Source organism: Anas platyrhynchos, chromosome Z (genome assembly GCF_047663525.1).
Source record: "Anas platyrhynchos isolate ZD024472 breed Pekin duck chromosome Z, IASCAAS_PekinDuck_T2T, whole genome shotgun sequence".
NCBI classification, from domain to species: Eukaryota; Metazoa; Chordata; class Aves; order Anseriformes; family Anatidae; genus Anas; species Anas platyrhynchos.
Window position 1 is genome coordinate 26,409,832 of NC_092621.1, and position 14,333 is coordinate 26,424,164.

General features: G+C 36.6%; 1 protein-coding gene across 2 annotated transcripts in view; it reads left to right on the plus strand.

Annotated features, from left to right (window-relative positions):
* Positions 1-14,333, plus strand: part of CERT1 (ceramide transporter 1) — a 79,832-nt gene that overhangs the window by 48,479 nt on the left and 17,020 nt on the right. For both annotated transcript variants that reach the window (XM_027446890.3, XM_038171325.2), the window contains exons 5-8: positions 383-521; positions 1,517-1,600; positions 7,927-8,084; positions 13,056-13,148. In XM_027446890.3, the coding sequence (XP_027302691.2) occupies positions 383-521; positions 1,517-1,600; positions 7,927-8,084; positions 13,056-13,148 (474 nt within the window). The remainder of the gene's footprint in view (positions 1-382; positions 522-1,516; positions 1,601-7,926; positions 8,085-13,055; positions 13,149-14,333) is intronic.

The following is a 14,333-nucleotide window of genomic DNA, read 5'->3' on the forward strand; positions in this document are numbered from 1 at the left end:
AACAGAAGAGGAGCAACACAAGAAAGGGGAATAAAGATTAGAACAAAAATCTTAAACTGGAGCTGATTGTTTTCAGGCACGTAGTTGCAAACTTGGGAGCAAGCAAAACTGTTTTTTAATAAGCTTTTGTTCAATGCTGTAAAGTAGCAGGTGCAGTAGAGAGGAAAAGTTGAGACCCAAGAACAAAATGAAGATACACTTGTATATGGTTTTTGGAATCATATTGTTCTAACAGTATTTTGTAACTACTTATCTGAAATATCTTTGAAGTATGTAAAAGACTTGTTCATCATTGTTGCAGAAATCGTTTTTTTTTATTTAGGCATTAAATTATTGCAGGGTATGTAGAAACATTTAAAGCACTTCTGTCTTGTATTTTCAGAAGGGCCATAGCTTACGTGAGAAGCTTGCAGAGATGGAAACCTTTAGAGACATCTTGTGTAGACAAGTTGATACTTTACAGAAATACTTTGATGCCTGTGCAGATGCTGTTTCCAAAGATGAACTCCAGAGGGATAAAGGTAAAATTGTAATTGAAAACACTGAGCTCCATAGAATTTAACTTTTTAGATGGTAAGAAATAGCCCTTGAAATAGTTCCTTTAGCATTTGATGTCATAGAGAGAAAACAGGTGTCTTAAATTTGCTCTTTAATATAGTAATTAATCCTAGATATTTCTGCTTAAATAATGTTAACTATTTGCACTGCAGAAGTTGGATTCCCGTAGAAAGCTGCTTAGCTTTGATCCTAACCCATAGCTGTCAACCTCACTGAAATAAATGATCTTCTAAGCACTTGATGTTATACAACAATAATTTTTTATCTCCCTATAAGACGAAGTCAAGTGAGCTTACCACTGCATCTCTTACCATTATTTCGAAAAAATAGCGTATCGGTTTGAATTGATAGGAACGATATATTCTTTCCTAAAGGCAAATATACTGACATACTGTGTACTCCTGATACGTATTGGTTGGAGCTAAAACATTAGACCACTTGAATGCACACTTCAGGTCCAAGTAGACTCAGATGAGGATGTCTATGTATCTGAATTGTTTTTCTCATAGCACAGCTAGTTTTCATACTCATACACTTCCCTGAGGCATTTCTATTTATCCCTGAGTTTGTTCTGGCACTCTGACTCTTTTGGTAGTAATAAGGGTAGGTAAGAACAATTCCCCTTTTTCACTAAGTCTGTAACATAGAAGAGCTGAATTGTGACTCCGTGTTTATTCAGTTATAACAGAATTTTCTTCTTCCCATAAAATAGAGTACTAAATTTGGATACTGAACAAACATTAGTCTCCTAATAGTTCCTTACAGTAATGTTGGTTGTGGTCTTAAATGGTGAAAAAAAAAGGGGGGGGGGATGAGGAGAGAGAGTCATGACTGGTTTTTATTATAGGGAAAAAAATAAATACTGCTTAAGCATGAAGATGCTCCTAGTTTTTCCTTGCTTACTGAAGAACTGTAAAACCGTTTTACTCCAATAACATTCTCCCTCTCCCATATTCAGTGGTAGAAGACGATGAAGATGATTTCCCTACAATGCGTTCTGATGGGGATTTTTTACATAACAGTAACAGCAGTAAGGAAAAATGTAAGTGTCTAAACTTGGCTGAATATTTGTGTGAATAGTATGATGATAATCTTGATATGACTGATATTTATGCTGTTGTGTGAGAAGAGATTAAATAAGAAACGTTATTTAAATGTGACAGGAAGCTCTTCATGTTAAAATTATCATTCTTAGCTGCTTTTCATGATAATTTTCATGAATCTCAGAGCTGCTTTTTCGTGAGATTTTCATGATTTTGTACATTTCCAGTACAAAATTCTGTTGAACTGGATGCATTATTCAAATAGTAAGAACTGAAATTTGTAATAGATAACCACAGTTTTTTTTCTGGCAAGTGTTGTCAGCTTTAGGAGTGTGGTGGAACACAATGCTTTTCCAGTTAGGTATGCCTCAGTATTGTTTTTTCCATGTTCTGTGGCTACATTACTAAGTCAATATTGTGTTACTGATTTTTCTCTAATTTTAGCACTCAAAGTGCTAAAATTTTAGCATTTTTAAACTGTGTTTTCCAATACTATGATTAACAGAATTCTGATTCTTATCTAAAATGATCTGATTATAGTTTTCTTACTCCATCTGTGCAGTGAATGTGAAGAACTCAAATGAGTTCTGCTTCTTGAGAAGATTTTTTTTTTAATCTAAAGACTTTCACCAAGGATCTGAAAATGCAGCAAAATAACAATTTTTTGTTTTCTATTTTCTTTCTAATGTGCTATAGTCATCTTGTCTTGCATCTTTCCTTCTTGTATTTAAGTGCTTGTGGTGGTTTCACACAGACCGCTAAGCTCCAGCACAACAGTTCTCATTCTCCCTTCTCAAAAGAACAGGGGGAGAAAATAAAATGAAAAAAGGCTCATGGGTCAAGATAAGGAGCAATTTAATTAAAGGTAAAGAAAAACAAGCAAAGGTTTTGCAGAAATGAAAAGGGAAACCAATTATTCCCTACTTCCCATCAGTGTGCAATGTTCAGACATATATTGAGAAGCAGGGCCTGAATATGCACAGCATCTGGTTGGAAAGACAGACACTTTCATAACGAGTCTCCCTCTTCTCTTTCCCCTTACTCAGTTTTTATTGCTGAGCATGACATTATATGGTATGGAATGACAGTTTGAGCCTGCTGCCCTGGCAATGTCCACTCTCTACCTCTTGCCCACACCAACCTACTGGCTTTTGTGAGTGGTGGGTTGGAAAGGCAGCCTTAATGATGTGTCTATACTGCTCAGCAGTAGTCAAAACATTGATGCAGTGTCATGTTGTTCTAGCTACAAGTACAGAGCACAGCAGTGCATGGACTGCTGTGGGGATAGCTAACTCCAGCCTAGCCAGACCTAGCACAATGCTCTTTCTAGAGTATTTCCAAAAATGTTAACGAGGAATGAGGAGGTAAGGAAATGGAAGGAAGGAGTTTTTTCAACATACTACCAGAATTAATCACATGAGTAGATTTTCCAGTGATAAAATACTTGAACTGCTAATTGCAGTGCTGATGTCAGAAGTAGTGTATAACTTTGAAGCTTTGAGTAAATATTTCATGCTTCTTGTCAGCAAAGATAAGCTAGTTTGCAACATCCACCTTTAAGCAAGTCAGTTTCACCAGCCCTATATAAAAAGTCTAAATGTCTAAGACCTACTAAGTCATTAGAACAAATTTCAGAAAAAAATATATAAAGATATTAAAAAAAAACACAATAGCAAACATTTAATTTCATTGTATGATTCATTTTGAAAGAGATGTCTTGTCACACTTAATTTTTCTAGGATAATATAGGAGTTTCAGCTTAATTTACCTTTAGAACACTTCTTCATTTCTACATTATTCTGGTATGTCTGTTATATACACACATTTAATATGTGAAATTTCATTAAGGAAGTGTGTATTTCTAGTACATCTGGTCATCTTAGAAAATTTAAATGGCAAGTGTCCATTTTTATCACGTATTTAAAAACAATTTGAAGTGATAATCACATTCCTCTTAGAAAAAGTTCAGTATCAAATATTCAATAATTTCTGTTCTAAGAAATTTTGTATTATGGGTACCTGTATATAAACTCTATAGTTCACTATGGAAAAGAATTCTGCAACCCCCAAAAGTTTCTCACTTTTCAACCTTTTTGTTTTCTTCTGTAACTCCACTTCTTGTGATTGAGGACTCCATTACATTTACTTCCCATCAATTCTGTTAACAGCTTCATTTTTAGTTTTCTTCATTTTAGTTTTTCTGTCCTTGTTTGATTTCTAGGAATTTACATGTATTAAAGATTCTATGAAATTTTAGGATATCCTGAGTTGGAAGGGATCCAACTGAATCCAACTCCCAGCTCTCCACAGGATCGCCCAGAAGTCAGACCAGGTGTCTGAGGGCGTTGTTCAAATGCTTCTGGAACTCTGGCAGCTCGGTGCCATGACCACTGCCCTGGGGAGCCTGTCCCCGTGCCTGACCACCCTCTGGGTGCAGACCCTTTCCCTAACCCCCAGCCTGACCCTCCCCTGTCTCAGCTCCGTGCTGTTCCCTTGGGTCCTGTCGCTGTCCCCAGAGAGCAGAGCTCAGCGCCTGCCCCTCTGCTCCCTCTCATGAGGCAGTAACTGATTGCTGCAAGGCTTGCCTAAAAATGAAAGAATTGGAATATGTCCACTATCGAGTGGAATCATAAGACTCCAGTCATGCAACAGGAGAAGTAGGAGCCTCAGGTTAAGAGACTTGTGTAGTGGACAGAGAACTTACTAGGCTAGCTGATAACAAAAAGTTGATCTTAAACATTACCTTTTTCTGAAGCTTAGCATCAGAGCAGCTGTTAATTCTTAGGTTTCTCAGGTTTCAGGTTCCATTCTTGAATTCTCTTCAGTCTTGTGAATACCAGAATAATCTGTAGCTGAATACTGGTTGCCTGTCCATACTAAACACTTTTTGTCTGCAGTCACAGCTCCAGGAAGGGGGAAGCAGAGGCTGAACCTCCTATTCAGCCTAATAGAATAAAGGAGTGTTTCAGCCTCCTCGTGCACTGGTCTAGTGGTCAAACTGCTAGATTTAAGACTAGTTTAAGGAATCATATTTACATTGTCTTTTGCACTTTCCCTTCTGCACCTTTCCTGGATTGGAGGAGAATGTTAGCATGACTAGTTAGATTTTATACTGCTGTGAAGATGTGATGTTTTGGACAGGGAGGTTTTTTCTTCTGTTTTTTCTAGAATCTTTTGGTGAAGAGTTAGAGCTCTGCATATGAATTTATCGCTCACTTTTCCATTAGAAAATCTGGTAACTGAACCAATGATAATTTGTATAAAGCATTCATTCAGTGTATTTACCTATTGTGATCTTACATTCTAAGAATGTTGTATCTTGATCAGGAAGAGTTCCCATCCATCTTTCGAGGAAAATGAGTAGATCTGGGCTTATATTATGTAAGAATAAGAAGAGTGGGTAAAACCTACTTCAGTAATCTCTTTGAAGACAAAAGTTGGACGTGATCGAGAGTCTGAAGAAGAGAAATTTGGTAGAAAGCACAGTAGGTTTTGTGGTGGATTTCTGTGGTCCTGCTGGAGGAATAATATTCACTGTCATACTGAAATACTGAGGTTGTGCTTAAGGGGAAAATAATCGTACTGATCCTACTGCTATCAACAGAGGATCAACAACAGAAGATAATTAAATGGGTGGGTGCATGACCCATTCATTTATTCTTTTTCATTTGGAGTTAGGATAGTGACATAAGATGTAGAAGTGGTATAACATGGAAAAGATGAAGAAACTTCGTTTTTCCATTTACTGTCTTATTAAAAATCTCTTGTTTCCCTGGGAAACATTTGATTGAACAGATAATGCTTGGGACTTCTGGGTAAGGGTTACAAACAGCATCTTAGGAACAAGAAGGAAAAAACGATGTATCCTGACAGACTAGAGGTGTAAGAAAGAAAGGCTAAAGAGCTATTGAAGACTAAAGCATGGTATAAAACGCTGATTACAGTGGAAGGAAAGAAAAAACAATTGAGAAGGAAAAGAGAACTACTTAAAAGACTGGATAATTTCGAAGTGTTGAAATTCAATTTAAATTAGGAGAAAAATCATCAGGATATTCTGTGAATGTATGATTTTTCAATCATAGCCTTTTTCAATTGACTGGATGTAGTTTCATCACCAAGCTAGAAGAACAGTTGCAATAAAAACACTTCTACTATTAACTTTTAACTTGAACTTGAAGATTTCAGCTTGAAACACTAAATATTTTAGTTGACACAGAAAAATAAAAGAAAAAAAAAAGGAATAAGAGATGTTTAGCCTCTCCAAATAGATCGTCTCCTGACAAATATTTCTAATTTGCTGAATGTTAATTTGCTGAAACAGGGCTTGAGGTCACCTTCAGACATGTTCTGGGAAGAAAAACCACTCCTGAGGAGTGAGTCAAAGTACTCCCATGCACAGTAAGGGACCTCTTGAGTGATCCTCTCAGAAAAATAGGCTTTGCACCTTTCTGCAACAAGTTCACTTTTGTCCAGGGTTATAATGGCTGAAGGGACTCTGAGTGAAATTGCAAGCAGTGAGTATATATTGCTGCTACTTTGAAACTATTCACTGAATAAAGTCTTAAAATATATGGCAGCCAAAGCTATACAGAGTATTAATGAATTTTAGCTGAGACTTAAAGATGATCAGGAAGGAAAGCTGGCTTTGTTCCAGGAAATAAGGCTGTGCATTCCCCTTACAATCTAACACAGAGATCTGTGAAATGATTTTATACTTGTTGCAGCTGGTGGTGGTTTCTTCAGCATGTCTAGCATGTTGTGTACTTCAGGAAAAAAAAAAATCACATCTATAAGCAGAATAGCTCTGCTGGTAAGCCTGCATGTGAAATGATCTACACCAGCAGGACAAATGAGTGGTATAACACTTTCCTAAGAAAAATGCAGTCTATGGGTGAAGCTGTCGTTGTCTGGTTTTCGTTATTCTAAGAGAATCCGCTGCATTGCCTCCTTGCCAGCTTATACCACTTTCAGGCTCAGCCTCCTCCGTGTTGCCTCTGCAGCTGTTGGGGGGAGGGAGAGTTCCTCTGCTCATTATTGTTTCTGAAACAGATTTTTCTTTCTTTACTTTCCTTTTTTTTTTTTTTCCAGCCCCCATCTTTATCTTTTAGGGAGTATTCTTGATTAATATGCAGAAAAAAAAATAAGCTGTGTTCTACCATAGCATATATGCTTATTGAGGCATTTGAAGGAGTATATAGTCTGTAATCATTTATTTGAAGGAAAAAAGAAGTTTGAATCCTAGTGAAAGGAGGGCGTATAAAACCTCTGGAGACTTAAGCCATTGCTTAAGACCATGTGATGTTTGCTTTCTTTTCCCTAAGTGTAGACACTGTGCTCTGCCATTAGAGAACAGCAATTGCATTTCTTTTCCCTACAAGATCTGAACTGCTTGAAAGCTCTACTTCACCCATACAGACAGATATTGGATAAACTTACACAAATATTTATTTCAGCTTTTTAAGCCATAACAGTGTCACACTGTCAGACTAAAAAAAAAAAAAAAAAGCAATATCCAACTGGGTGATGTCACTAGGTTTTTGTTTTTTTATCTTTTCCTATGGCATAGCAGGAGTTACTTTAACTTGCTAGGCTCAGTCAGCTTCAACATGGGTGTTAGTTCTGCTCTCTAATATTTTATGACATTAATATGTAGTGTTTGATTTGTTATTCTGTCAACCTACATGTAAGTTTGACATATAATAGGTACTTTTTTTGTCACACATTTTAAGTGACTTGTTTAAATAGCCTTAGCAACAGATGGCTTGGTTGACAGCACAAAGTAGTTGTTGGAATTGCAAAACCCCACAGTACTTGGATAATTCAACAGATTTGATACTTTTATACATAACATACCTTTTTACTTGGAGGTTTTTAAATCTATAATTACCTGCTTAAAGCAACCTTGAATATTACATTCTGGGTTTGATTGCATTTTTAAATTGTTCCTTTCTTAGTACTGTATTAGATATGTTTTAAGGTTGCTCTGTCTTAATTAGGCCCCACTTCAAGCTGTCAAACTGCTATTGTTACAAAGTATTACCACTCCCTCCACCCACATGGTTTGCGGAGAGCAGAGTAATACAGCATTACAAGCAGACTTGAAATACAGTATAGCAAGATGAAGCTGAAGGGATGCGTTCCTCCTTTTGAATCTCTTTCCTTATCCTGTGGATAGTTGCAAATTATTGGCATTTATGATCTTTGTTTCTAAATCAATTTTATAGCCACTATATTTGCTTCAAGCAATTGTAATATAAACAATGCATTTAAAATGCTCATTTGAATTAAAGACAGCTATCAGTGAATGGTTCATGTTTGTTTTTAGTGTTTCCACATGTGACCCCCAAAGGAATTAACGGCATAGACTTTAAAGGAGAAGCTATAACTTTCAAAGCAACTACTGCTGGAATCCTGGCTACACTATCTCATTGTATTGAACTAATGGTAAAACGTGAAGAAAGCTGGCAAAAAAGGCTAGATAAGGTAAGACTGTTTTTGTTTTATTTTTGTTGAAAAAATGTTTGTTTAGCTTGAAATTTTGAATGAGCTGTCTTTAACCTTCATATTCCTGGTATTGCTTGTATTTTTATGTACAGCACATTAATTTTAGGTGTCGTCTTTATCTATTACTTCTATAAAATGTTAAAATCTTATCCTGAATGTTGGTAATACAGTAATATTCATCATATGTCTTTTTGCAGTCCTTGTTCAGCTAGTATTCCTGTATTTTCATATCTCTAGAGAATCTGACAGTATTCCATAGTAATAAGTGTATTGCTTGCAGCCTTCTAATAGAGATCTAAATAAATATCTATGCTTCCTAAAAGATGTGAGAATCTAAACTGTTTTAATTGTAAGAGATGGTGACAATAATGAGGTGAACAACCAGTTTTAACTTTAAGTGAAATAATTGATGAGACCTTTAAAGAGATATTTAAGGGATTAGTATAAAACATGTCTTTAATTGGTTAAATGGTTAATTTTTTAGGTGTGTGATGTTATTATAATGGCTGTGATAGTTCATACTAAGGATGCTCAACCACTGAAGCAACTAAAAAGGAGCCGTTTCTTCTTTCTTCATATGAGATGTGCTGGAAACATGGCTGGGATGTACTTCAGGCTTTGATTTCTATAATCCTGCCATCTCTGACAGGGGTTTTGTGCAGCCCTTTAGCCATTGTCTCTGCTTTTTTAATTTAGCATGTTTCCATATGGCATACCACACTTAAATCTTGCTCCGTATGTGTTAGTGATACATGATTCAAAGAATGAAGGCATTCAGACACAACACATCTATGCTTGAATCTTTGCCCCCGTCTTCCAGGTCTTTGTATATCAAATGCCTGGTCCTATCTATCTGTATTCACACTTCCAGCAATGCTTACTTTGTTACCGATTCATCAAGGTAGCTGGAGGAATTACAGCAGATCTAAGACTTGAAGGTTGTTCATGGTGTCACAAGGTAGCTCAGGTTGGAAGAGATCTCAAGAAGTCTCTAGTGCAATCTCCTGCTCAAAGAGTTTCAAATCAGACAGGGATGGTCAGGGCATTATTAAGTCTGGTTTCAAGTCTTCAAGACAAGAGACTGCACAGCCTTTCTGAGCAGCCTGCTCTGTTCATCTGTCGTTATGGTGAAGCTTATCCATGTTATAGTGAAAGTCTTCCTGTATATCCAGTGAGAGCAACTCTTATTTCTGCTTATCTCTTTCACCCTTGTACCATAGGCTGATGTAAAAAGTCTGTCTCTATCTGCTTGATGATTACCTTGGTGGTATGTTTTTAGGTGCCCCCACAAAAACCTGCTCTTCTCTGGGCTGAGCACGGTTCTCTTGTTGATCAGACTTTGCTTATAGCATGGATTAAATGAATTTTTCTGGTCATAGAGTAGTATTCTAATACAGAATTTGAGTTGGTTTAGGTCAGTTATTTGTCACTAGACTAATATTAAACCACATTTTTAGCTGCAAATGGTTAAAAAAATTAATTTCAGTTTAGGTCTCATCTGACAGTAACATCATTCTTCAACAAAATACTTCACACATCATGAATAAATACATTAAAACGTTTTAAAGGGATCGCGAGCTTATTTGGACATCTTTCTCCAGAAATTAAATAGCAAAGACTTCTCAAAATTTGGTGTTTTAAAGATTTTCTTTGATAAGGTTACAAGTTTTTTTAGTCATATTTGTCACTGATTTTTTTGCTGTTTGCAGCGTGCATCTGAAATTCCGTAATTTTAATATAAAATTGCCTTTCATTTGGATTCCTTTAACTGCTAGCCTTTTAGAAGAGATCTTGATTGGATTCATTAATACAGAAATGTGGGTTAGCATTGACTAACAGCCAAATGCCCACCCATCTGCTCACTTACCACCCCACCCAGCAGAACAAGAGGAGAAAATTGGATGGAAAAGCTCATAGGTCAAAAGACAGATGAGGACATTGCTTACTAGTTGCTGTCATGGGCAGAATAGTCTTAACATAAGAAAATAATTTTATTGCCAATTAAAACCGATCCAGTTAGTGGGAAACAAAAAGAAAACCCCCCTGAAACAGCTTTCCTCCCCCATTTCCAAACTCAACATTACTCTTTCACCGCAGCCCCCTCTACCTTCTGCTTGCTCTCCCTGGGAAGGATGGAGGTTGTGGGAAATCTGGTCTAGGGTAGGTCCTCCACAGGCTACTGTTCCTGTCAGGAATGATCTGCTCCTGCATGGGCTTTCAATGGGCCACAGTTTCTTCAGGAAGTGCCTCTCTGCTCCAACGTGGAGGTCTTTCATGCAATGTGGATACCTGCTGTGTAGAGAAACACCTCCTACTCTGGCCCTGACATTCTCTTTGCTGTTTATTGCTCATTGTTCCCTCGTCTTCTGTGTTGTGCTTTTGCTGTTTCTTAAAAACGGTTTCATAGACATGCCACACATGGCTGATAGGCTTAACTGTAGTGGATCTGTTTTGGAGCTGGCTGAAACTGATGATGTCTGTCCCACCTCCCACAGAGGGACTCCTGCAACTCCCTGAATAGCAGTGACTTGACATCTATGCCATTCACAAGAATTTAAATACAGCAGTTATAACTCTATTAACATTGTCTATTCCACTTCTGTTGTGGGACTGCTTTTAGCTTTTTGTCATGTTCCTTTAGGGGCTCAACATAGGGCTGTAAAAGGCTTTTGTATAACTTCGAATCTGAGCAAAAAGCATTGGTGGTGTCATCTGATAAATAGATGTAGGCAGAGAAGGGTGTTGATCTTTGTCCTGTTGGTTTTCTTGGGAGATGCCTACACTATTCTGAGAAGGAAGTAAATATTGTGAGATAATAAAGTTCAATCTACATTCTCAGAGAGATTTAGAAAGGTAAATTATCTAAAGTTGGGCAGCTCCTTTGTGTTTGTTCAAGCTGGGAAGGTTTTACAGCTGTTCCAAGTCTGTTCAGAAGAGCAGCTGCAAGAGTTGAAAGGGATAGTGAAGTTTGTCCTTTGTGTGTCAACTCTGTAGGCTCTGCTTGGTATAGATCTGTTGCATGAAGAACAGGATCTGTGTCAGTAGCTAAAAGCAATGTTTTATGAGAAGTGTAGTGCTGTTGTAATCCAGCGTTCTTCTTCCCTCTCTAACCTTACTCCACTAGTTTCCAGACTGCATTTCACTTGACAGAAAAAAGGCAAACACGATTAGTGAGAGCTCTCCTGCGTCACAAAATACAGCCTCCATGTTATAAAAGGCTATCTTTGCCTAAAGATGCATGGCAAGCATATGTCCACTGTACTTGAGGCCAACATAATTAAAAGTTATAACTGAAAATATTTCCAAATGTTTAATCCCTAGTATTGGATCCATTGTTTTAGTCACAACAATATCCTTGTGATTATGCTTTTCTTGTTTTGACTACAGGAAACATTTTTCTGTTCTTGTTTCCCTTGGTCTTACTAATTGATGTTAATGTGCAAGCTATCTTCTGAACACTAAATTTTAGCAAAAAACAAAACAAAACAAAAAAAACAACACATTTAGGTTGTGTTTTTTTTTACATTTGACAATTGTAACTTAATTCCAGAATTTTAATAATACCAGTAATTTTTCTGCTGTGCAATCAAAGAATTTCACAAATTTGTTTTATTTAATTTTGTTATCAGGAGAAGCTGGAGTGAAGAACAGTCTTTTGACACTTTTGAGTTATTAATTCACAGATCCAATTCAAAGATTGAAGCCTGAAAAATATGGAATTTTGGCTTTCTAGGGGCTTGGGGGGGAGGGGCAAGTTGGGTATTTTAGTATTTTGTTTATTTCTCATTTCACGAGTTCTGGTGAGACATGTATGCTTTCTGTATCTTCAGGATTCTACAGGTACTTTCAAAATAGGTAAACTTCCAAAGTTTTGTAAAACGTTGGCAGTTGTTGCCTGTTGTTGAAAGTTTCTAGAAGGGAAAAGCCTACAATAATAGACGAAGGTAATACTGTTTTCATCCAAGTGCTGCTTTTTTTCTTAAAGTTTTCCCATGGAAAACTCTACTATGTTTACAACACATCAAAAAGTACTGCTTTACTTTTCAAGCGTCTCTTTAGAAACAGGAAAATATGTCATTCATAGAGAATGTAACTAACAAATTCCCAGTTGGCAAACTCAGCCTGTCAGTCTTGATTAAGTTTTCTGCTGAGTCTTTAAAGTTCCAGTTGGGTTGCTGAATACTTGCACTCATTTCTGCAACTAGCATTATGTGGTGTACAGCTGTCACCTAGACTCTTAACACTTTCTTCTATGTGAAAGTGATTTTGAAAGGGGACAGAGTAGCATCTTGTGTAAGAAAGTTGAATTCTGCAAGAATTTCAAAAGTGTTCATAGCTTTTTTCACTAGGAATATCTGTCAGTATCCAGAACTTGCAGAGGAAATACCAGGCTGATTCCAGCATTACTACTACTTAGTTCAAAATATACAGTGACATAAACATCACTAGTGTCTCTAGTATAGTCATACACCTATTATGAGAGAATGATGTTGAGCTGTTAGTCTCTGCATGGAGTTAATTCAATTACTCACAAGGATCCTATGCCAGCTAATTACAGATACAAGCTTACATGCTGTGACTCATTAGTATCTCACAACACTCATCAAGTTAGCTTTTTACCAGTTTTACTCTTCACCTTTTGTTGTCACTGCCCAAGCAGTGCTGAGGAGGTTATATAAACTGTAAGTCAGGTACCAGCTCTGGCCCTCAAAGAGCTATGACGAAAAGTATCCTCAAGGTAGCTAACTTCCCAAGCTTTATAATTATATATGGATATTTATGGACACACACAATGCATACATGCGAATAAAATGAGGAAATAGCTTTGCAACCGTTACTTGAAAGTTTACTTGGAAAAAAGCTGAATGTATCATTCTAAGGATTGGGTTATGTACTGTTGTCAGCCAGTTCATTCATGCTGCATCAAAAAATGATCATGTAATTTTGCAGGAGACAGAGAAAAGGAGAAGAGCAGAAGAAGCATACAAAAATGCTATGACAGAACTGAAGAAAAAGTCCCACTTTGGAGGACCTGACTATGAGGTACAAATTCTACTTAAGATTTCTAAAAATGCCAGAGGTTTTGAATATTGGCTTGCTTCTTGGAAGAGTGTATATGTAAATCAAGCTGTTTGGCTTGCGTAAGAGTGTTCATGCCATTTCAGTTTTTCCAACTTGCAATCTGAAAACCAGATTAATCTCAATTAATTTTGTAGAATGCAAGTTGGTTTTCACCTCAGATTTCTTTATCCTGCTTTTGTCTAGTGCAATTTGTTTACCAATATTTCTGGTGATTTTGATTATTTTTTTCATACATTTGATTCTTTTCCTATGCAGTAGTTTTGTACTTGTCCTTTGTAATGGGCCAGCTCTGTAGGTCTGTAATGTGCATATGAAAACCCTAACTTCAGAGGCAATCCTAGAATCTGAAGTTCAAATTCAATTGGCTTTTAACTTGTCACTGCAAGTTTAAATCTGATCATAAGTTCAGTGATTTTAGGCTCTATTTCAGCTGTTAAATTGCATATTTCAACAGCTCCTTCCTCAGGTATTTAGTCAAATTCTACAATATTTAAAACACCTTCTAAAGAATAATATAAGCTATTACACCTATAATGCAGTTTGCATAATTTTTAAGAAATCGAACCTTTCGTGATCATTAGTCAAACACTTGTTTCTATGCAAAAATCATAGCCTGAGTAATAGTAGCAATATGTTGAGGTATTTAAAGGGTATTTGAATGTAAGGTTTCTGCTGACTAAAACAAAAAGATGGAGGAAGTAGGGCTTCGTCTACCCGGCCACTACCACTGCTGCTTCTCTCAGATTATCCGTATTGTGGTGTTTTGAAATTTGCTAGACAGTTTGGTTTACAATGCAATAACAGCAGTAAACTTAGCTTTCTTAAATTACCATTTCTTTTATTAAACCTGAGTTTTTAATATATGACTCAACTCTACCTGCTGCTTTGTTAAACTGTTGTTTCCAGGAATTAGCAAGAAAATCATTCCCAGTATTGTATCTTGTTTTTTTTGTGAGTGCGCATCTGAAATACACTCAAGGCATTGGAATATTCGGAAGTAAATTAACTGCACAATTACATTAATATGCTCATTTTTCTGACACACACCATAAACATTAAGAGATATATGTTAATTAAAACCTATGTGTGATGTCCAAGTGTATTTGACACTTGCTCAGTTTCCTGTCTTGTTTATATAACTACCTC